At 39.3% G+C, this 25,810-nt stretch overlaps 1 protein-coding gene across 23 annotated transcripts in view; it reads right to left on the reverse strand.

Annotated features, from left to right (window-relative positions):
- The window catches only part of LTBP1 (latent transforming growth factor beta binding protein 1), a 446,431-nt gene that overhangs the window by 200,790 nt on the left and 219,831 nt on the right, over window positions 1-25,810 (reverse strand). For all 23 annotated transcript variants that reach the window (XM_024242216.2, XM_024242210.2, XM_063713730.1 and 20 more), the window contains 2 exons: window positions 11,560-11,784; window positions 9,482-9,756 (listed from right to left, as the gene is read on the reverse strand). In XM_024242216.2, coding sequence (XP_024097984.1) covers window positions 9,482-9,756; window positions 11,560-11,784 — 500 coding nt within the window. The remainder of the gene's footprint in view (window positions 1-9,481; window positions 9,757-11,559; window positions 11,785-25,810) is intronic.

Consider the following 25,810-nt stretch of genomic DNA (forward strand, 5'->3'; position numbering starts at 1 on the left):
AAGATTTCCAAAGTGCCCGTCTCATCTGCGTCTACCCAACCATCTACCTATCTTTTTTCTCCCATGTGGAGCTGGCAGGCATCACATCTATTTCCCCAGCTTCTTATTGGCTTTTGTCCAGTGGAAACCAAGAAATATTTTTCTTTATTCAAAGTCCTGTGACAAAAGTATTGAAACTCTTTTTAAAAAAAGTAATTTCAGCCATGCAATTAGGATACTTTCCACTTCAATGAGCTCATATTTTCCTGTTAATTTCTCCATTAAGCTTATTCTTTTAAGTTTTTTTAAACGAAAGCTAAGTATATCTATTTGGCCCTTTAGAATGGGTGTGTGTGTGTGTGTGTGTGTGTGTGTGTGTGTGTGTGTGTGTGTGTGTGTGTGTGTGTGTGTGTGTGTGTGTGTGTGTGTGTGTGTGTGTGTGTGTGTGTGTGTGTGTGTGTGTGTGTGTGTGTGTGTGTGTGTGTGTGTCCAGTGCTAAGCTTTAGAGCTTAGGATTGTTACTGAACGTATCTGCCAAAAGAGACCTATCTTCAATTAAATAATCTTTTTCCCCAATAGTCCATTCTGTTTCCATTTTTCCTGTCCAAAGAGAACTGCTGGAACAACTTCTGGCATCTCTAATAGAATCCCTAACAGTTCTTGTGTCACTTTAACCCAATTTTGCCCTAGGGCTTATTATGTATATGGCCAATAATTAAGGGAAAAAAGAATTTTCCCAATGATTTCAGGATTCCACATCAACTACCGGTCCTTTCCTTTCTTCCTAATCCACATAAAGTTTATTTTCTTCTGTAGAATATGTATTGAAGACCTTAATCTTAAAGTTTGTTTCTTATGGTTTTTAAAATCTTTTCTAAGAGTTTTATAGTTGCAAACTATAAAAGTGGGTTCATGTGTTATTTGATCATCTTTATCTGTGTTAGAGTGCTGTACTTAAAACATATGCTGTATAAATCAAGGTTTTCCAGTGTCCTGGAAAGCCTGCTTTTTAATTACCTCAGGTATTTATATGTGAAATTTTCTGATCTTTCAGCATTTTGAAATAGGAAATCTTGAAGCACCTGAATTTTTTGTCTCCCCTTATAACGCCTCTGTCTGATTACGAGGCAGGTTCCTGGGTTCAACAAAGAGCACAGGCTTGTGCAACCAGGCAATGGGCAGGTTCAGCATGGAAGCTGGACCCTGAACTCTACACTGTGATTCTAAATGCTTCCCATACAAGGCCTTTTCATACCATCTGGCATAACTAGGTCACTAATGTTTGTTTCCAGCAACTGGGCAATCAATAAAACATGTTTGAAACAATCAAAAAGTCAGATGCCAAATAAGCTTTTAATTTAGGTCACTGTTAAGAGAACCAATTTAAAAACAAAGGACACCCTTAATACAATTGATTTTTATGTAAAAAAGATGAATATATTTAATGTTCCTATGACGCAAAAATAGATTGGAGGGGTATTTTCTGAAACTTGGCCTCTCCTCAGAGATGATAACTACCACAGAAATGTTCAGGTTTGAAGCCTGTGAAAAGTGAGATTACCCTGAAGTGGCTGGTGATTGTAACCACTGGGATTGTCATTCTAACAGTCAGTGAGCAAACTCTTGCAAATGTTTTCACATATATGTAGACTACCACAATTTACTCCAGGTAGCACAGAAACCTAACTCTGCCAAAATTAGGACCTGCCAACTACTTCATACTTGATTTATATTCAAGAAAACCACTCCTGTCTGTCACCCTATATAGTTCTATGAGATCAATTTCTGTTCTTTGAATATAGGAGATTTAGTGATGCCTATAGAGACTGCCTATATAGACAGCCTGATTCACATAAAAACCAATAATTTATTTGATTGTTAAACATATTTTTAGAACTCTGAAATACTAAACATAACTTTTTACAAAAACAAAACAATAGAATTTTTTTTTCCCTACAGGTTGGCATTCTCTGTCAAGGTGAGAAAACATTACAGAAACCTTTAACTCCATCATTCCCGCTCTTTTCTCATTATAATGCAATCCAAAGAAATGTCCTCTGTGTCATGAATTTAACTATCATCAGCAAATCTATTCACTGATCACTGAATTTTCTCCATTAATTCTCTAGCATTCCAACTCTAAAACAGCCTGGACTTCCTTGACTGATAATTAAGAGTACACCCTTCCTAATATTAATCAAGGATGAGGCTGCTTGTAACAGAGATGTCATTGCTCATCTTCTCACAATCCTCCCTGCTAAGGGTCAAGTAATCAACTCTAGTGAGCATTTATTTAGCTGATTTGTGAAGCAAGAAAATTCAGAATAGTTCATTTCTTCATGATCCTTGTCTTTACAACAGCCTGTAATGCAATCCTGATGCTTGATTCTTCACAAAATCCCCTATAGTCATCTCCTTTTTTTAATCTTGACTTCTTAGATTAGACCTTGGTCATTTCACAAGGCCAATTTCTCTTCCTTGGCCTCATGTCACCTCACACTCACCCAACAGCCCCATTAAACAGTTAAAAACTTTAAGTTTGTTTCTAAAAAGTCTCTAAATGTACTATAGTGAGAGCTTTTAAATTTGGCTTTAAAATATACTATTCTATTTATAAGTCTAGGAAATTTTAACATTTTCCCCCTTCTTTCTAAAACATTTTCAAATATACTGAGATATTCAAAGGATAATACAATGATCACCTACAATATGAACTGCTCAAGAGTCAAGTTTGTGCTACTTGTGTGTGAAATACCTCTGAAACTACAGGCAATACCTCAGATATGTTGTGGGTTCAGTTCCTGACCACTGCAATAAAGTTACTATCACAATAAAGTGAGTCACATGAATTTGTCAGTTTCCCAGTGCAAATAAAAGTCATGTTTACACTATACTGTCATCTATGAAGTTTGCAGTAGTGCTATGCCTTAAAGTACATACCTTAATTTTAAAACACTATCGCTTTAAAAATGCTAATAATCATCTGAGCCTTCTGTGAGTCATAACCTTTTTGCTGGTAGAGGGTCTTGCCTTGATGTTGATGACTGTCAACCAATCAGGATGGGGGTTCCTGAGGGTTGGGGTGGCTGTGGCAATTTCTTAAAATAAGACAACAGTGAAGTCTGCAGCTTTGCCTGACTCTTCCTTTTACTAAATATTTCTCTGTAGTAAGTGATACTGTTTGACAACATTTGACCCATGCTAGAACTGCTTTCAAAATGAGTCAGTCCTCTTAAGTCCTGCTAATGTTTTATCAATTAAATTTATAGCGTATTCTAAATCCACTGTTGTCATTCCACAATGTTCACAGCATCTACACCAGGAGTCGATTTCATCTCATGAAAGCACTTTCTTTGCTCATTCATAAGCAACAGCTCCTCATCCATTCAAGTTTGAACATGAGATTGCAGCAGTTTGGTCATATCTTCAGGATCCACTTCTAACTCGAGTTCTCTTGCTATTTCCACCATAACTGTAGTGACTTCCTCCAGTGAAATTTTGTACCCCTCAAAGTCATCCATAAGGGTTGGATTTGACTTTTTCCAGTATCTAATTTAATTAAATATCTTTAATGCTGATATTTTGACCTCCTCCCATGTATCATGAATGTTCCTTATGGCATCTAGAATGGCAAACCCTTTCAGAAAGCTTTTTATTTACTTTGCCCAGATCCATCAGAGGAATCATGATCTATGGCAGTGATAGCCTTAAAAAATGTATTTCTTAAATAATAAGACTTGAAAGTCAAAATGACTCCTTGATCCATGGGCTACAGAATGGATGTTGTGATTGCAGGCATGAAAACAACATTCATCTTTTTCTACATCTCCATTAGAGCTCTTGAGTGACCAGGTACATTGTCAATGAGCAGTAATATTTTGAAAGGAATCTTTTCTTCTGAGCATCAGGTTTCAATAGTGGTCTTAAAACCTTCAGTAAACCAAACTGCAAACACATGTGCTGTCATCCAGGCTTTGCTAGTCTCTTTATACAGCACAGGCAGAGTAGATTTAACATAGTTCTTAAGGGCCATATAATTTTCAGAACAGCCTATGAGCACTGGCTGCAACTTAAAGTCACCAACTGCATTAGCCCCTAACAAGAGAGCCAGCCTGTCCTCTGAAGCCAAGCAATGACTTTCTCTCTAGCTATGAAAGTCCTAAATGGCATCTTCTTCAGGTATAAGGCTGCTTAGTGTAGCCACCTTTATCAGTGATCTTCTGGACAACTTGCTGCAGCTTCTACATCAGCATTTGCTGCTTCTCCTTGTACTTTTATGGTATGCAGATGGACCAACCACTACTAGCTTCAGATTTTTCTTCTGCAACTTCCTCACCTCTCCAAGCCTTCAGAGAATTGAAGACAGTTAGGTCCTTGTTCTGGATTGAGCTTTGGCTGAAGAGAATGTTGTGACTGGTTCTAGACCTCCCTCAAACATTCTCCGTATTAGCAACAGGGCTGTTATACTTTATCATTCATGTACTCTCTGGAGTAGCACTTTTAATTTCCTTCAAGAACTTTTCCTTTGAATTCACAACTTGGCTAACTGATGCAAAGGCCTAGCTTTTGGCTTATTTTGGCTTTCAACACGCCCTCCTCACTAAGGTTAATCATTTTTAGCTTTTGATTTAAAGTGAGAGATGTGGCCGGGCGTGGTGGCTCATGTCTGTAACCCCAGCACTTTGGGAGGCCAAGGAGGGTGGATCACGAGGTTAGGAGATCGAGACCACCCTGGCTAACACGGTGAAATCCCATCTGTAATAAAAATACAAAAATTACCCGGGCGTGGTGGCGGGCGCCTGTTGTCCCAGCTACTCGGGAGGCTGAGGCAGGAGAATGGTGTGAACCCAGGAGGCAGAGCTTGCAGCGAGCCAGGATCGTGCCACTGCACTCCAGCCTGGGTAACAGATCAAGACTCTGTCTCAAAAATAAATAAATAAATAAATAAAAATAAAGTGAGAGATGTGTGACTCCTTCTTCCACTTGAACACTTAAAGGCCATTGTAGTATTACCAATTAGCCTAATTTCAATATTGTTGTGTTTCAGCCAATAGGGATGCCTGAAGAGAGGGAGAGAGATACGGGAATGGCCAGTTGGTAGAGCAGTCAGAGAATACACATGTATCAATTAAGTTTGCCATCTTATATGATTGTGGTTTGTGATGCCCCAAAACAATTACAATAGTAACAAAAATCACTTATCACACATCACCATAACAGATACAACAATGAAAAGGTCTTGAAATATTGCAAACATTACCAACATGTGACAGAGACACAAAGTGAGAGCATGCTGTCAGAAAAACTTGCTTGCCAATAAGCAGGGCTGCCATAACCTTCATTCAATTAGTAAAAGACACAATATCTATCTACAAAGAGCAGAAGTGAGGTGCAATAAAAGAAAGTGTGCCTGTAAATTATGAACATCATAGAATTTCATCCCTAAAACTTTCAGCATTCATCTATTAAGAATAAGGACATTTTCCTGCTGGGTGCTGTGGCTCATGCCTGTAATCCCAGCATTTTGGGGGGCCAAGGCGAGTGGATCACCTGAGGTCAGGAGTTCAAAACCAGCCTGGGCAACATGGTGAAACCCCGTCTCTACTAAAAATACAAAAATTAGCTGGGTGTGGTGGTGCACACCTGTAATTCCAGCTACTCGGGAGGCTGAGGCAGGAGAATCCCTTGAACCAGGGAGGCAGAGGTTGCAGTGTCACCTCTGCTCCACTGCACTCCAGCTTGGGCCACACAGAGACTCCATCTCAAAACAAACAAACAAAAAAGAATAAGGATATTTTCCTACATAATCCCAATACTATTACCACACATAAGAAAACTAATAATTCCAAAATATCATCTAATGACATTTCCTATGGTTTGAATGTGTCCCCCAAAGTTCATGTGTTAGAAACTTAATCCCCTGAAAGCGACAGTGTTAGGAGTATGGGACCTAATAAGAGGGTCTTCCCTCATGAATGCATTAATGTCATTATCTTGGGAGTGGGTTAGTTATCACCAGAGTGGACTTGTTATAAAAGCAAGTTCAGCACCCCCCTTGCTCTCTTGTGTTCTCTTGTCCTTCTGCTATGGGGTGACTTAGTAAGAAGGCCCTGGTCACATGCTGGCACCTTGATATTGAACTTCACAGCCTCTAAAACAGTGAGAAATAAATGTCTTTTCTTTATAGATTACCCAGTCTGTGGCATTCTGTTATAACAACACAAAATGGACTAAGACAGAGCTTAAGTTCAAATTTCCCCAACTATTCCCAAAATATCTCTTAGATCTGGCTTTTTTTAAAACAATCAAGATTTAATTAAGGTGAATACATTACACTTATTTTTTGTGTCTCTTTCCAGAAGCATCATCTCACTTTCTTTTATATTCTGATTTTTTTTTAAGAAACCAGGCAATAATGCCCTATATTGTAAATGTCTGATTGTTTTTTTCTGTCTGAGTGTGATGTTTTTAACTTGTTTCTTTACCCTTGGTATTCCCTATAAACTTGGGGTTAAGTCTAAGGGTTTGATTAGAATCAGGTTAGATATATTTGGCAAGAACACTTCACGGGTAATTCTGCAAACTCTATACTGTCTCACAGCAGGAGGCACATAAGGTCAGGCTGCGCCACTATTAATGATGCTGAGTTGATCACTTAGTCAAAGGGGCTTCCTGATACGCTGACCTTGCCAGCAAGTCATTTATACTGCACTATGCCTCAGATTTAAGAGGCTTAATATTTGTGCAATAGCCTGCCAAGAATCCCAAGCTATTTCACTTCTCTAATCTCTTCTGACAACTCTTCCTTGCCCATTTCTTGTACTGTTCTCTTTCCTCTGTTTAATTACTCTCTCTTTCTGCTCTGTGAGCTTGGTTTCCTCATCAATCATCCATTTTCCTCCACCCTCCAAACAGTTCTGAAATTCTACTCTACAAAGATTTCCTGAATTTAAATACGTTGATCACAGTTCATCTTGGGTTTTCAATCCCAAGTTTACTACCTAATTATTAGAATGTGCCACAGAAACAAGGGCTATCTCTGTCAAAGTTATTTTGTATATGACCTCTCATAGCAACATATAAACATAGATGTTTATTGGTAATTATTGCATTGAAAGTCTCAATGTTTGACATTTGCAATTAATAAGAGGGCTCCACTGAGCAAAGCAACAGCGAGCATTTATCCAGGGTTTTGTTTTTGTTTTGGATTATCTGCCATTTAAAATCTACCTATACCTCCTGGCTATAGCTACGTTTGCAAACCAACCACAGCAAGAAAGCACAAATATTTTCAAAATCCTTTGTAGGATAGTAGGATACACCTAAACACTATCGATTATTTGCCAGTAATGTATTTTTTAAATGCCTGGTTCACCCTAATTGCACAAATTAATTGGGCAGTCTTTAGCATCCAGCAACATTCCTCATGAACAGGAAGACCAATAAATATATGCTGAGAATGCTTTCCAAAAAATAGGTCTTATTTTGAAGCTGTGTATGAGTGAGTACACATGCAAAATGAATTAAGAATTGAGATCACTGTTTGGATCTTTTAGACCAAAAGTCAGAGATGTATGCAGATAAGACAAAAGTATTCCACTGAGTTTTAATTATTTGGGTAACTCCATCAATTAGCCAATTCATTTCAATTGTATACTCTAGGCTTACAAGTCAATAGGATCTTTTCATCTTTTCTTGTTAGCAATCACCTAATATTATACAAGAATAACAAGTTTGTTATGCCTCATTTTCTTGCTTTTTATCATCTGTGTTCCAACTTGGAAACGGGGAGAAAGGTACTGGGCACACAACTTTAAAAAGATCTGCTTTTTCCTTTCTCCATGACCAACCTAAGCTGGAATGAATAAACAATGCAAATGGCACCAAATTTGTCCTCCCTCTCCAAGACTAGTTCAGTGCAAAGCTGTGAAGTGTATAAAGTTTATCTTCAGCCCCACTGTCTTTATCAAAATCTACCCTTAGCATAAACATTGTCTTTACTTTTAAGCTAAATTTAAATTGATGTTCCTTCTCCCAAAAGCATTTGCAAAACTGGGGAATGAAAAGCCATGTTAAGTCCCCTGTGGTCGCATTTCAGGTGTCCACAGGCCAATGAGGGCTGTGTTTGTGGGATCGATGCTGTCCCCTATCTTACTGAAAGCACATGATATAAAAACAGTCATAGTAGATGGTTGCTTAAGTTTGACTCTATCTTGATAAATATTCTCTAAGCTAATATTTGTATCGTTCTATAATATTTGCAAAGTAGGGCTCACATTATCTTGATTAATCTTAACAAAGTCTCATGAGCCCCACGTCTTATCTCTACTTTGCAGATAAGGAAGCTACTTCCCTCCTACCGAGTGCTGGGCTCACAGCTCTAATCAAGGTCTTACATCTCCACAAGGATGCTCTTTCCATTCCCACATGCTGCCTTCCATTCAGGTCTACAATCTTCCCTCCTTCTCCTAGAAGAAAGGTGACAATCCTACCATTGACTTAGTATCTAAAAGTGTTGTCCAGGTTTCTAAAGCAGTGACAATTAGTTCTATTACTCCCAAGTATTTCACGCGCATACACACACACACACACGATATATTTTTAATATTCAAGACATCGCAGAGGAATAATAATAAATGTATCTCATCTAGTCTTCTCATGAGGGGTTTAACCCATAACCAAAAGACAGGAGGGAAACCACAGCACGAAGCCTCCATCATTATCACATAATGAAGTGGAGGAACCAACACTTTTAGGTTGTCTTCACTATGCACATTCAATGATGAGTTTTAAAGAAAATTTTGCCTTTCTCTCACTTTATGATATAAATATAGGCCTAAAGTTATACTTCAAACAACTCACACACTATACTTTGCAAGTTATGAATTTTTTTTCTTTCTTTTGAGACGGAGTCTCGCTCTTGTCACCCAGGCTGGAGTGCAGTGGTGTGATCTTGACTCACTACAACCTCCATCTCCCAGGCTCAAGTGATTCTCCTGCCTCAGCCTCCCAAGTAGCTGGGATTACAGGCGCCCGCCACCACGCCTGGCTAATTTTTGTATTTTTAGTAGAGACGGGGTTTCATCATGTTGGCCAGGCTGGTCTCGAACTCCTGACCTCAGGTAATCCACCTGCCTCGGCCTCCGAAAGTAGTAGGATTATAGGCATGAGCCACAGCACCTGGCCTGAATTTTTATAAGAAAATAAAAGATAACATAAAATATTACTTCCTGTCAAAGATGACATGAATTATTATTGCACAATGAATTCAAAACTCATGAACAAAACTATTGCAAAAGGCAAAAATATTTTCAAGCATCTTTGCAGAATATATATTCTGTACCATATCTCACGCCTGATGCATGTTTTATACACAGATCATCCTAACTGAAAAAATAGAAACAGGTAATCATGGACTTCCAGAAACATTTCTGGAATGTTTGGAACGTTTCTTACCATATCTGTAAGACATTACTAAAGCAGGCTCCGTGATGATGCTTACCTGTGACCCAATGGTTTCCTGGAAGCACCGGCCAAGCTGTGTCTTAGCAGCCACGGGGTAGACGTGAGGAATGACCTGCTGGTGGGAGTATGTGGAATGCATGGTCTGGGTCTTCTGGACAGGAAGCCCTTGGTATGAGACTTGGGACTGGCCTGGTTGAGCTTCTTTTGTCTTCTGGTCTGTTGGGCCATCAATTCTTGAAACCTGATGTATCTGGACGGAAGCCTCAGGCGGATGTTTCACATGGATATTGACTATGTTAGGAGGAAATTTCACTAAAACAGATTGGGAGGAAAACTTGTTAGTCCTGAATAACGAACAGGCAAATCAAAAGTTTTAAAACATGAAAGTAAATTTTATAAACACGCATGCACATGTAGCATTTTGCTGCATAGCCATCAAAATTTTTTTTTTTTTTTTTTTTTTTGAGATAGAGTTTCACTCTGGTCACCCAGGCTGGTGTGCAATGGCTCGATCTCAGCTCATTGCAACCTCTGCATTTCAGGTTCAAGCGATTCTCCTGCCTCAGCCTCCCGAGTACCTGGGATTACAGATGCCCACCACCATGCCTGGCTAATTTTTGTATTTTTAGTAGAGACGGGGTTTCACCACGTTGGCCAGGCTGGTCTTGAACTCTTGACCTCAGGTGATCCGCCCACCTCAGCCTCCCAAAGTGCTGGGATTACAGGTGTGAGCCACCGCACCCAGCCAGCCATCACAATTCTTTTTTTTTTTTTTTCAAGACAGAGTCTCACACTGTCGCCCAGGCTGGAGTGCAGTGGCACAATGGTGGCTCACTGCAACCTCCGCCTCCCGGGTTCAAGCGATTCTCCTGCCTCAGCCTCCCGAGTAGCTGGACTACAGGCGTGCACCACCAGGGCCAGCTAATTTTTGTATTTTTAGTAGAGACAGGGTTTCACAATGTTGGCCAGGATGGTCTCGATCTCTTGACCTCGTGGTCCGCCTGCCTCGGCTTCCCAAAGTGCTGGGATTACAGGCGTGAACCACCAGCACCCGGCCAGCCATCACAATTCTTAAGGGCACAGGCAAAATAAAAATTAAGCCTGAATTTATATATTTTTTTAAATTTGCAATTACAGAGAGAAATTAAAACTTTTAATAGTAACACATTCATGAGACTAAAATATTCTTTTCCAAAGTCATAAAGCTATGAAATTCATGCTGCTTGTTCTAAGTAGGTAGGTTTAATCAAATGTTAATCAGAAAGATCAAGCATTTGATTATTTTTGAATTTCTCATAAAATTTCTATCATCAAAGTTTTAGGATTTACATTTTTCTATTAAAAGAGAAAACCCAATTTTACAAGGCACAATTCTCTTACCCTTAAATAATACAGTACCTGTTATTTTGGTGCTTCTTGTGACATACACACACACAAAATACCAAAGTGCATTATTTTACATCTACAACAAGCTACTTTCCATAGCTTTCAAACAAAATCTCATCTCCTGATGCAAGGATTCAGGTTTTAAAGAATTAGAGCCAGTAAACTTCTATGATCCCCTTTTTAAAAGTGTGCATTTATAAAAATGCCAGGTTTAAAAGGATGAATTCGTCATAGAATTTTTGAGCTCCAAGTGACCTAGTTTACTTTCCCCTACAGATGAACAAATTGAAGTCCAGTGAGGTTAAATGATTGTTTACAACTAAAACCAAGCATTCTTCAATTTCGAAGTTCACCAGCAGGTACTGTGTGATCCACTAGCTTATTAATGCTGTAAGGGCCAGAACACTGTCTTGCTCATCTTTCTATTTCCCAGGCCTTGTCAGAACAGTGCCATGCACATTTATTAGCTCTTGGTGGTAAGAGTCAGTAGAGAAGAATGGGCTCCTTTTTATTTTCTTATTTCCTAGATACTAACTCTCTATGGCCTAGAAAGTAGTGCAGCTACATACCTGGGCCCACATTCTGCCTCTACTGCCATTTCTCAGGCCACAAATCATGTACTCCTTTCTGTTTCAATACCAGCCCTGGCCATCCGCAGATACTTGACTTCTATGTGGGTTTGGCAGGTTAACAGAGGTCTGGCAAATGGGCAGAATGAAAAAAGCTTACCTTTGACTCCTTGCTGGCTAGTCACAGTCAGAGGCAAGGTATGTGTAGAATGGATGACATGCGTCCCCAGCGCCTTGCCTGGCTGCTGGGAATGCTGATAAAGTTTAGGCACGCTGGCACCATGGACTGGGATCTGACAAAGCTTTCCTGTGAAATTTGGAGGGCACTGACATTTGTCCCTTGAACTGCACTGGCCACCATTCATACATGGAAGATGGCAAATTACTGAAAGGGAAAAGAGAAAACGTGGAGAGTCGGTTAGTCTCTCAGAGGCTAAGTAACGATCAACCAACAAAACCTGCAGAACATACAGCCCATTATAGGCATCAGAGTCCCATGAACTTTAGAAATGGTAAACAGAGGAGTAAACTCACTATGCCAAAAGTAGTCTCCGTTACTGACTACCTTTTTCTTTCCATCTTAAGTAATTTAACTCTTTAATAGCTTGTAATTACTCTCCCTCCAACAATGGAAAGAAAAGTTCATAGGAAAAGAGTGTATATACAGTAGCCACTCAGGATTATTGTCTATCACCATACCATTTTAAGTACCATTTGCAATCCATAATTATTTCATTAACTGACTCCCTAAATGATAAACTCCTCAAGAACAAGAGGTATGTATGGCCTGGTAACTTTAATATCCTTGGCACCTAGAAAAATGTCTGGAATACAATGGACATTAAATAAATATTTGCTCACCTCATTCTCCATGATGTGATTATTACGCATTGCATGCCTGTATCAAAAAACGTCTTGTGTACCCCATAAATATATATACCTACTATGTACCCACAAAAATTAAAAATTAAATATATTTGCTAAAAAAATAAAGAAACAAATGACAGTAATGAAAACAATATTTGTTGAAAATTTTCTCTATTTAAGACACTAAATGCTACCCAGAACAAATAAGTAGAATAGTTTGAATCATACTTTATAGGAATTTGCAATCTTGTGTAACAAGATCTCAGTGAAGTCCAAAATTAGTTTGGAATTAACTTATTTAGAATACTGAAAGATAACAGGACAGACTGGGCAAAGAATTTTAAGAGGAGTTATAACTCTGGCTACTTTAGCTTATGGTCAACCTCTTTATCACTAATGAATTCTTCCTATCAGCCTTTAAACATCATAGATTTCCAGCAGCTTAGACAATATTATAATAAAAGCCCCTCAGCTCCATTTCCTTCCAGCTTCTACCGTCTTTAAATCGTCTCCTCCATAACTAAACTTTCCACCATAATTGTTTGTTGACTTCTCAATGCGCTACAATCTATCTTGGGCCAGTTTCTGTTTTCCCATTCCTTGCCGCTCCTCTACACAGAAGCTATTCTTGCTAGGGTCATGAACGGTTTCCACGTTTCTAGACCCAATGGATGGATTTTAGTCTTCCCTTGGTTTCCATGACGCCTCACTCACCTATTTTGCTCATTCCTCCTGCCTAGTCCATCTTAACATTCTTTGCAGACTCTGCTCTCTTTACTTGTTCTTTATATACTGATGTGTGTTAAGGTTTGGTCTTGAAGTCTTCTTCACCGACTCTACACAATCTTTCTCTATGATTTCATCCTATCATATACTGATGTCACCCAAATTTTTATTTTCTGGTCAAAGCTTTCTTCCGAGCTTCAAACTGTCTACAATTATACGTCACCATGTACATATTTCATAGGCACCTCAAGTTCAAAATGTCCAAAATTGAATTCATCGTCTTCCCTCCAAAATCTCCATCCACCAAACGATCCTTAAGAAACACCTGGGTGCTGCCCCCTCATTTTATCTACTCAAACATCTGGTCCTGGAAATCCTCCCTCCTGAACATTCACCAAAGATGTCAACTTTTTGCCCATTACAGGGATCCTCTGCAACCTCATCACTTAGGAATCTTACCTCATTCTCTACAATACAGCCACATGGAACTTAATTCAGTTCCTCAGTGTGCTCTCACCCTTCCAGAGCTTTATCCACACTGAGTCCTCTGCCTGGAACATTCTTTCCATCTGGCCCCCGTCAACTACCTGATTCCTATGTATCTTTCAGACTGCCTGAACCTCACTTCTAGAAGCATTCCCATTGCCTCTCATCTAGGCTTGACACTTATCTTCTTGCTTCCACAAATCTGATTCACTATCCATCATTCCATGTAACTTATGTCATTACAATTGACTGACTACTTCTCTGTATGCCTCACTCAACCAGAGCTCTGTGAGGTCAGGAAGTTACCTTGTTATGTTTTACTGCTAGCACATAGCCCAATGTCTAGAAGAAATGCTAAAAAAAAAAAAAAAAAAACCAGAAAATACTGAATGAGAGAAGGGACAAATTTATACCTATCACTCTGTCAAATGCCATTCTTGGTGGTATAGAAGATTCAGTCCCTGCCCATCTAGGACTTAAAAGCTAAATGGAGAAATTAAATAACACATAACTAAAAATATAGATCAGCAAATAAGCGGTAACTGGAAAGTATGAAATATAAATCCTTTGAAACTGCAGAGAGAAGAAAAGATATTTCTAGGAAGTTAAAATAGACTTCACAGGAGAGATCATTTAGGATAAGTTTTTGAAACTGGTCAAGATTCAGACAACATCAAAAAGTGCATTTTAGGAAGACAATGCGTGGAAAGGAGAGGTGGTGGGCATATTTGGGAGATAATGAGTAAACCTATGTTACTGAAACCTCAGGTTCTTGAGGGAAGGGAAGAGATCAGGTGATAAATTCGAAGAAGGAGGCTTGTGTTAGACAAAGGAAGTTATTACAGGCTTGATAAGGGCTTTGGGTTTTATTCTGTTATCAGTAAGTTATTCTGGAGGCTTCAAGCAGAGGATTAAGTAAAGCTGCAAGAGTGTTCCAGAAGATTACTCCAGTGATGGCATGCGGGATTAGCTGGAAAGGAGAGAGAGTACAGTGGGAAAGTCAGTTAGGAAACTATTATAACAATTGAAATTCAAGTTGAAAAACATATAATTAGGATGATGGCAACAGGAACTGAAAGAAACATGCAGTAACATAAGGCTGGAGGGAAAATCAGTAGAACTTGATTATGGGACACAGGAGGAAAAGAGCAGGCCAAGGAAGAGGGAAGAAAGTGGAGGAGGGAGGAGAGAGTTGGAAAAACTGCAAAGGTGACAACCCAGAAACTTTCTTCAGGGCGTAGGCTGCAGATCAAGTCAAAACTCCTCATGCTGGATGGGGTCTGAAAAATACTTTCACTAGTGCCCAAACTACTCTGTGAGGTCTTGGGTAAGAAAAGAGAAAGTCAAAGCTGACTCCAAGGTTGAATCAATGACTTCAAAACTTTCAGTTCAATTCTGAATTGATTTTCTACACCACAGTTTGGCTACACTGGACAGGCTCAGTGTGTAATGGGTAAAGCAAAGGTAGCTAGGCCAAGCTTTAAATGTACTACAGATAATTTATAACTGGAATACAGGCACTCCTCACTTGATATGGTTCCAATACGCGTGAATTTCCGTTACCATAGTTTAGTTAAATAATACCAGTCCCCCAACGATGTGGTTCAGACTTCAGTTACCACGGTATATTAACTGAGTAATTGCATCAAATACAAACTTCACTGCTAGCTCTTTGGTTCGCAAATCATGATGTGAATAACAGATGTGTACCACGACCAATGACCAATCATGTCACTTCTTTGAAAGCCTGTCGGTGATTGGTCCCTGCACATCTGGTATTCAGTTCAGGAACAAACAGCAAAGCAGGTAGTTCTGTTGTCTCCTCATCTCAGAGGGATAAAAATCACAGGACATTTTACAAAAGTGGATAATCGAAAGACAGTATGAGCCACCAAAAAAGAAAGTACAGCAAATAAATACAAAGTGACAACACTGGACGTGAAATTGGAAGGTGGCTGTAATGAACAGGATGAAGATTCCCAAAGGAATTAACATTAAAGGAACTCTCAGGTATTTCACAACTTTGGATCAGCTTCCAACATTTTGTACAAACTCAAAAAGGAGTACGACAGTTCACAAAAGAAAAGAAATATTCTATATCATAAGTTATACAATGAAAAGCAAACATGTTGAAATTATTCCCAAGTTTTACTCAAAGAAATGAAACATTTAACTCTCAATGTTTCTAACATTTTAAATTATCAAGTACTAAATAAATATTAGCTGTAGTATTTTTTTCATTTCCCTATATATTAATAACCTATACGAAAACATTTTTAATGCTTTGGCAAAAATTTCTTAAGGGCATAGAACTCATCATTTTTTAATTGATTATTATGATGCAAAGTGAGGGCTCCCTATAATCAATCTATACTAGAATACAATGTGTGTGTATGTATACACATACATATGTATATGTGTGTGTGTACATATATATATATATCTCACCTTCTTTTTTTTTTTTTTTTTTTTTTGAGACGGAGTCTCGCTCTGTCGACCAGGCTGGAGTGCAGTGGCGCGATCTCGGCTCACTGCAAGCTCCGCCTCCCGGGTTCGCGCCATTCTCCTGCCTCAGCCTCCCGAGTAGCTGGGACTACAGGCATCTGCCACCACGCCTGGCTAAGTTTTTGTATTTTTAGTAGAGACGGGGTTTCACCGTGTTAGCCAGGATGGTTTCGATCTCCTGACTTCGTCATCCGCCTGCCTCAGCCTCCCAAAGTGCTGGGATTACAGGTGTGAGCCACTGCGCCCGGCCAACACCACCTTTTTTTTTTAACAAAGAAACAGTAACCAATTGACTTTTACAAGGTATTTCCAATATCAATAGTAGACTTTGAAATCTATCATGAACTTAGTCTCATTTAAATCTACCTTTAACCCCGAGATAACCTCCATACAGTTGTTTCAAGGACTATATTAGCATACGTGGATACAGCAATAATCCCTAAACTCCAATAACCCTGTGTCTCTCTGGTTATAAAGGGAATGGTTTCTGCTTGACTTATTTCAATCAATAAAAGTCCAGTATTTATAACCCTTTATGAATAATAAATATCTATTCTCCAGTTCTAGCATTTCTAAAATCTAAATGACAATATAAAGCTCTTTGTCTCAGCTCAGTGTGTATCGAACCCTTTGTGGCAGGCAGTCTTTTTATACCTATACAGTCATTTATATCAGAGAAACAAATTGAAAATAGATCTACGAACTTTAGGATTCAACTATGAATAGTTTCCTTCTGTTTCAAAAGTTCATGCCACTCTCAAAACATCATCTAGTGACGTACCATCTGTGCTGCCCAGGCTCTATAAAACCTCAGAACATCAAGAGGAAAAGAGTAAGTTATCGTTAAGGTTGACTTGAGATGCTTGTGGTATGCTGGTTACAAGGCTAGCCATGGGGCATATATTTTAGAAAATATTACAGGAAGGTGAGCTGTAGAATGCTGGCTGAGACATTCCATAACCTTGTTAGCTTGACACTTTGCTGGTCATCACCATAATTCACTATATTGCATCACAGAGTCACCTGGGAACTACTGCAATTAACAAGAGGTATGAGGGCCTTCAGCCTGTTACTCCAGAAAGTATAATTTTGTGACAGTCACTGAAAGTATCTCACGGTACAACTGTAAAAGGTCAAAATGAGCAAAAGGATCCATGCTGGAAGAACAACAAGCTGGAGGTTTTAAATAAGTCAGGCGTTTCAGTTGTATTCCACCATTCACTTTGGTCTGTAAAATAACTTGCAGTACTCAAGTAATTGGGCTGACAGTAATATTCACATTCTGTGCCACGAATTCGAACCTTGTTTAGATGAACAAATATTCATGACTTGTATATAAATGTGGGCAAACTGAATTTTCTAAAAATTTATACCATAAAAAGGTAGACCCTGCCTCTTTCTTTCCTGTTATCTTAGCTGACCATAAAAATACTTCGGCTGCTGGTTCCCAAAAGGCACTCTAAGAATGTTCTTGACCTTCCTGCAGCAGGGTCCTGGCCACTCCACCCGCTCCCTGGCTTTCTGTGCCAGCAGACAGACCATTTCAAGTTATCGTGGCAAAGGCAGAGCAGGGAAAACAAACCTCCATCTGAAGGAAAACCTGTATCTGTCCTTTTGCAGAACAGACACACACATGATTTTCATCTGACTTTCCCACTTGTCTCTGATTAGAATAATATTCCCTTAAAGGCCTTCAGCATTTTTGTTGATATCCCTTGCAGGGCTGGTTGGTGATGGGTAGCAATATCTTTAGAAAGTTAAGTTACCACATTATTTCTCCCCCATTCTTTTTTAGGATAACAAATACGTTATATAATAATTAAATGCTGCAGCAAACCATTGCTCACTTTAAGAACCTATGCTACTTAGGCCTGCGCATGGTGACTCACACCTGTAATCCCAGCACTTTGGGAGTCCCAGGCAGGCAGATCACTTGAGGCCAGGAGTTCAAGACCAGCCTGGTCAACAAGGCATACCCCTGTCTCTATTTTAAAAAATACCAAAAATTAGCCAGGCATGGTGGCATGTACCTGTAGTCCCAGCTACTTGGGAGGCTGAGACATGAGAATCACTTGAACCCGGGAGGCAGGGGATGCAGTGAGCTGAGATTGCACCACTGCACTACTCCAGCCTCAGCGACAGAGTGAGACCCTGTCAAAAAAAAAAAAAAACTATGCCACGCTACACAAAACCAAACCTATATGCCTGCCTTTTCATTCAGCATGCATCACCAAGGGGAAAAAAGAAAGGCTAGGCTCCAAGAAGACAGTTACCTTCTTCTAAAGCTAGAACAGAGGAACCAGGAAGGCCTAGTCCTACACATGACCAAGAAAGAAGAATGTGGACTAGTTTTGTCCCTATGGAATGTGGAGATTCACAGTTGTTGTGTTCTAAAACTGCCTATCTTCAATTCTTGATTATCTGTCTGTTAACTTATACTGACTCGGACTCCATCAAAAAAACAGAGTTAGGGTGGTCCAGAACAACCTGTCCAAGGAAGTGAGATTTAAGCTGAACCTAAAGGGAGAAGAATACAGCAAGGTGAAAAGTTGGCAGAAGAGTGTTTACAGAAGAACAAATAACATGAGTGAAGATCTTGAGGTGAGGTGTTTTAGAAAGGCTCCAAAACTGAGAGGAAGCTGATGTGGCTGGAGTGTAAGAGGCAGGGAGAAAGGGAGACAAGCTGGGTTTCAGATACAGACACCTGCCCGATTCCTGTTCATTTCCATAAGGACATAAGGCAGTCTGTAAAAGTAGACAGAGTAAAACACAAAGAATATAAATGATAAGTTAGAACTTAGGACCCAGGCAGATCTGAATCACAGGAGACAGAACCGGGGAAAAACAAGGATAGCTACAGGATCTTCCATTAGATACGCTTTCAATGTGCACTGGACACTTGGCTTTGGGTTTTTAAACCTTATTTTACATTTTTAAATAACCCGTTAGCCAGATTCTAATTAAATTTCTAAAAGTTTTAACTTAAAACTCACTAAATATATAATCATTATGAAGGTACAGGGATTTTCTTTTACATGTGAGAGAAGAGACTAGTACTCTCCATAGTACACGCAAAAGACACAACAGAGTTCCAAAGAGAAAATGCTTTAAAAAAGTTAAAGATGCACCCAGCACTCCCCATCAGTGAGCATCTCTTTGTTTTTTTTTTTAAGAATATATGCATTTATTTGACATCAGATGTAAAAATACATTATCGTTTCATTCTTTTATAATGAAGGTGTTTTCTATTTTAAATATCACAAGAACTAAAAGACTTCACAAATATTCATAGTAACCATTAGTTTTAAACTCTAGATGAGGGGTTTCCAATCTTTTGGCTTCCCTGAGCCACACTGGAAGAAGAACTGTCATGAGTCACACGTTAAATACACTAACACTTATGATAGCTGATGAGCTTTAAAAAAAATCACAGAAAGATCTCATGTTTTAAGAAAGTTTGCAAATTTGTGTTGGGCCGCATTCAAAGCCATCCTGAGCCACATGCACCCCATGGGCTGGGGTTGGACAAGCTTGCTCTAGACAAAGAGGTGACTTTTTTAAAACAGCAGATAAAAGCATGCTGGGGGCCAGGCATGGTGGCTCATGCCCGAAATCCCAGCACTGTAGGAGGCCAAGGTGGGAGGATCACTTGAAGCCAGGAGTTTGAGACCAGCTTTGGCAACACAGTGAGACCCCATCTCTAAAGAAGAAAAAGAAAAAAGGAAAATAAAGCATGCCAGAAGATGTAGAAACATACTAATTAATACCTACAAAAATGTTGGGGGTGGAGAGACACCATTACAAGGAAGTTCCTCCACAGAATCTACCAAGACTATTATCATCAACAAACCAACATGGTGGTAAGATACCATTCAAGCATCACTGACTTTAAAGACTATTTTAACCATCGGTTTAGTCCATTCAAGCAAATAGGACATTACTCTTTTTGTTACCTGCTTTGAAAATTAATAAGACCATTTTCATTCCATCCCCACCTATCAAATACCAGGTATATCAAGCTAATGTTAAAGTAAATGCAGATTTCAACAAGTGCAAAAGATCAACCTTAATGCAAACAACAATTCCAAAAATACCACAAATTTTTAATGCTGGTGGGCATTAGTAAATGCTTCAATACCATGTTCTGTTTATAACCCAGGAGATATGAAGCACTATCACACACACCAGATGGGATGAGGCCATTCATCATCTCAACTTTGTTTATAGCTTCCTGTTCATTTATCATCAACCTCGCCATTGCTGTGCGCTATCTATTTTGATCTAGTTTTACACTTTGCATAAACTAAGGAGCTCCATATATTAGGCATGTCATAAAATTCCACTTCACATTCTTCACAGATGCTGTCATTGTCACTCTCTCCTAATGATTCCTAAACCTCAAGGCTCTGTCACCCTTAGGAAAAACGCAGCAACATTTGTTGGCTGCAGAAACACCAAACACCTTGAGATTGAGGCCTCCTTCGGCAACAATCTTAAAAAACTTCAAAATCACTATGTAGGCTACAGTGTCTCCATCTGCAAAAATGAGGTGGCTGAGGGACACAATCCACAGGTTCCTTTCCATCCCTGTAATTCAGCAGGCTGGGGAGCAGCCCTTAGGGATCATCAGAAACACTTGCAGGGGGTGCAGAGGGGTGCAGGTAAGCAAGCAAGGGCTTTCGGCTAGCGTAATGTGATTTGATCATTACATTATCTACACCCACAAATTTGTAAAGCCTAGAGGAATGTTCAGATTACAGTTTAATCACTACGGTTTACATACGCATTCTTTTCTTACTACATAGCCTTCATACTGGTATGCGCCATGTATTGCTACAGAGCCTTAATGATTGATTTTAGTAGCTATATAATATTCCATTGGCAGATGGTAAATTATATAGCCATTCCTCTACTGCACTTAGCTTGTCTGCATTTCTTTCTTTCTTTCTTTTTTTGAGACAAGGTCTCACTCTGTCACCCAGGCTGGAATGTAGTGGTGCGATCTTGGCTCACTGCAACGTCTGTCTCCCAAGTTCAAGCCATTCTCCTGCCTCAGCCTCCCAAGTAGCTGAGATTACAGGCACCCACCATCACTCCTGGCTAATCTTTGTATTTTTAGTACATACAAAAATTATGTACTAAACAGGGTTTCACCATGTTGGCCAGGCTGGTCTCGAACTCCTGACCTCAAGTGATCTGCCCACCTCAGCCCTGCAAAGTGCTGGGATTACAGGTGTGAGCCACCACGCTCAGCCTTGTCTGCATTTTTTAACTATTAGAGATAAAGCTCCAAAGAACATCCTCCACAAGCACAAAGTTTTATTCTTAGTAATTATTTTCTCATGCATTCAGTTAACATTTACGAATTGCTTAGTATGCAAGGCAATGTGCTAGGAGATATAGCGAACAAGAAAATATAACATGAGTCGATTACACTAATGTAACTGTCTCATCATGGGGAGAAAACAGAACATAGACATTAAGAGCAACAGCCTGGAATCAGACCTCCAGGGGTTTGAATCCCAACTTCATTATTTCTTACTGGCAGGACATTGGGTAAGTTATTTAATGTTTTTCCGCCCCACTTCTTCACCTGTAAAATGAGAAAAATCATTGTATCCAGCTCATATGGCTGTTGTGTGACCTGAATGAATTCATATATTCACAGTACACAGAACTCAGCACATAGCAGGCACTCAGCAAATGTTAGCCACCCTCATCAACTTCATAATTATTATGGCAGGACACAATGAGAACATATAAAAGGGAAAGCAAACCAGCATATCAGCAACAAAAGGGATGTGCAAGGTGTCGAAATCACTATGACTTGGAAATTAACCATTCCAAAGCATACATAATAGCTTTGGGATGGTTAAGCACAGTGGCTCATGCCTGCTCATGCCTGCCATCTCCACATCTTGGGAAGCTGGTCACGTCATGCACTATACTGTGGATTATTTCGTTCACCACTTTCTCTAGAATCTAGTGCTGGGCTGTTGAATTTCTGAGTATATCAACAGATGAATTTCCAAAAGGAATATGTCAATCAATAACATCAATAGCACTATATTAATATATTAAATTAACATGTTGTCAGCCAGGCGCGGTGGCTCACGCCTGTAATCCCAGCACTTTGGGAGGCTGAGGCGGGCAGATGACGAAGTCAGGAGATCGAGACCATCCTGGCCAACATGATGAAATCCGGTCTCTACTAAAAATACAAAAAATTAGCCGGGTGTGGTGGTGGGCGCCTGTAGTCCCAGCTACTTGGGAGGCTGAGGCAGGAGAATGGCATGAACTGGGAGGCGGAGCTTGCAGTGAGCAGAGATCCACCACTGCACTCCAGCCTGGGTGACAGAGTGAGACTCCATCTCAGAAAATAAATAAATAAATAAATCGATTAATTAATTGACATGTCAAAATTGGATTTTATTTCTAAATATTTTTATCAATTTACTACTTTCAAGGTAACTTCTGAGCCGTGAATATTTTTCCTACTATCTGATTATATTACCACAATGCTGATGTTGCATGTCTTTACTAAAGATTTTGAACATTTCCCCACATATCTGTTTACTGCTTTTATTTCTCCTTGTTTGAACTATCTTTTTATCCACATATTTTACCTATCTCTTAGAATGTTAATGATTTTTAAATTACTCTCATGTTGGTTTTTATGGATCATAAATTTTAAGATTCTATTTGTCTTATTGATGAAAACATCTTTGTCAATCTATTTCCTGTTTATTTTAGTTTGTTTGGATTACACAAATTTTGTTTGCTGCTTTTCTATAATTAAGTTTGTAAGTGCTATTCTCTATTATATGTTCTATGATTTCAATTCTTAAAAAGCTATTACCTCTCCAAGTATCTGATAAGTAATCTATTTCATGCTGGTATTTTATTTTCTTCTCTTTCTTGCTTAATTATTTAACTCATTCCATCTGGAGCTTTTACCCAGTGTATTAAGTACAGATTGTAACAAATTTTGCTTCCAACTGTTATCTAAATATCTTAATATCAGTTATTAAATAAAACTTCCTTTCCTATTTTCTAAAGATAAGCAGCTATTTTGAACAGAAGGCTTCAAAGGGGGAGAGAGACATAACGTGCTGGAAAAGGAAAATAAAATGTGGTAGTTTCGGGTGGAGTTAGGAATGGAAGAACAGAGGAAGAATGCAAGCTAAAGAAGGGCATGGAGACCTTCTAGGACTCATACAAAAGCAGAGAAACGTTCCCCATGGGACATGAAAGAAGAAACACACTGGGCAATAAAATGAAATGGGGTCTATAAAATTCCAGCAAATGCCAAAAGGAATAAATTCTGGGTGGACAATGTTTGGGAACCACTACTATAAACAAAAATCTGCAAGGCCCGACTACAACTCCTTTTCATTCCCACCCTCCATGGATCATTACTTTCCCATGGCTCCTCCTAACTCTGCTGCCACAGCCAAGGCCTCTTTTCTCTATGCTGCTCTTTTATTTCTTTTAAAGGGCACGGATCCCTTTTAGTCCTCTCTTCTGAGTAGCAAACTGTCACTGACAGCATATAAGTAGGCGAGACTGGATGCAGCGCAAGGTGTCAAAATCACTATGACTTGGAAATTAACCATCCCAAAGCATACATAACAGCCTGTGTAGCTGTGGAAGAGATGGACATTTAAGAAGCTCAGCCTCAGATCTTTCTAGATACCTCAACTGGAAAACCCTTAGGCAGGAAAACAGGCTCCTGATGCCTTTTTTTTCTTTTAACATGCTAAAAAGGCCAGGTGGACTGTGACCTTTAAATCTCCATGTAACACAAAAACATCCAGGGAAAACTAGTTTTAGAGGCCTCCTGGCCTCTGGTGGGTACACAATCCCAAATACTGATTGGTTTCAAATGGCTCTTCACAAATACTAAATATTAAAAATTTGTAAGACATCAAAAGTTTCATTTTTATAATCTGATAGATTAAAAATCCAGATTGCTTATTTTACACAACACCCATTTTCTTTTTTTTCTTTTTTTTTTTTTTTTTTGAGACAAAGACAGGGTTTCACTCTGTCATTTTGTCCCTCAGGCTAGAGTACAGTGGTAGCATCATCATAGTTCACTGCAGCCTCAAATTCCTGGGTTCAAGTGATCCTCCTGCCTCAGCCTCCCAAGTAGCTAGGACTACAGGCATGTGCCACTAAGCCTGGCTAATTTTCTTTTTTTTAATTTTGTAGAGATGTGTCACACTATGTTGCCCAGGCTGGTCTCAAATTCCTGGCCTCAAGCAATCCTCCCGCCTCAGCTTCCCAAGATGTGGAGATGGCAGGCATGAGCCACTGTGCTCAGCCTCCATTTTCTGTTCTTACATCTATGCACAGATAGGAACGCCTAACAGGGGCTAGATGGTGGTTTTTAGATATTATCATAAACTTCGATGGCAGCAAAAAGGTCCTCAAATAGTTTCTAACTGGATCATTCCCTCAAAGATACAGATTCATTTGAGCTGAAAGCCACAGCCATCAATTTCCTGCTTAATTAATTCAGAGATTCTCTATACCACCAGTGGAAGAAATCTAAACCAAATCATGGCAGAAGGGCTTTTCTTGATCCAGTTCTTGCAACCTATCCAGTCTCATCTCTCCCTGCTGCTGTCATCATGTTCTTTTTAGTCTCAGTCATCTTGAACACTTGGACTCTTCTGACCACTCCACATTCCTCCACACACATGGTTCTATACAGCCTCTTTCCTCTTCATCCCAACCTACCTCCCCACCTTACTACTTTCACCCACACCTTTGCTTAAGCATGACCTCTTTCCTAAGGCCATTCTTGAAGATGCCAGGGCAAAGCTGGAAGCTCCCACTCCCTGCCACATGCTCTTAAAGCAACAAATGCATGTGTGCAGGACAGACAGAATTCTAATTGTCTGGGTTCACATCTGACTGCTCCAAAAGCATATGAGTTCCAGAAAGAAAGAAACATTTTTTGGACCTTATCTTTTTCAGCTGCTCATCCCTAGAGCTTAGCAAAATGCTTAATACATGGTAGGTACCTAATACATATTTGGGTTTTTTTTTTTTTGAATGAACAAATGAGGCTTTTATGAAACTTTTTTTAATTGGGAAGTCGTTTGGATGCCAAATTCCTGATTTTTATAATTTGCTTTCCAAAGTTTTAATGTTGTCTTGCCTAGCCCTAAATCAGCAGTCAATATTATATTAGAGATTCACTTTTATCGATTCTTTCCAGATTATTCATCTTAATTTTCATGCAAATAATTCTTTTTTTGGCACTCACTTTTTAATCAGTTTACATAACATTTAATTAAATAATGCAATTTCAGGCAGGGACAAAAGAACTGACTCTTAGTAGAAACAAAACTCAGATCTGGATGGTGTCATGTGTGGGGTCAACCCAGCAGTAGCTATCAGCCAGGAGTATTCGGCACACCATGGGCATCAGTCAGCATATTTTTAAAAGGGAGTAGAGGGTGTTGGTTAATTTGGAAAGTCAGTTACATGGAGGTGATTTTGGAGTTTCTACTGCACACTGCTTAAAATCACACAGCAGAGCTTTCCAGAATCAAATGCTAAAGCTATTCAGGGCCACGTGATTCATTACCGACTGATGAGATGAGCCAACATGTCTCCTTCCATTTAACTTAAATAACTTGATATGTCAAGTTCAGGTTATTAAAATATGCCTATTCATTCCTCAGGGCTCCATATATACTTCCTGAATCTGGAACATTCCATTAAATCAAGACAATATGTATCAAAACTGACTTCCTTAAGATAATTCTTTCTAAACCTCAGTATTGGCCCATGAGTATGTTTCTAATTAACTC

Source organism: Pongo abelii, chromosome 12 (genome assembly GCF_028885655.2).
Source record: "Pongo abelii isolate AG06213 chromosome 12, NHGRI_mPonAbe1-v2.0_pri, whole genome shotgun sequence".
NCBI classification, from domain to species: Eukaryota; Metazoa; Chordata; class Mammalia; order Primates; family Hominidae; genus Pongo; species Pongo abelii.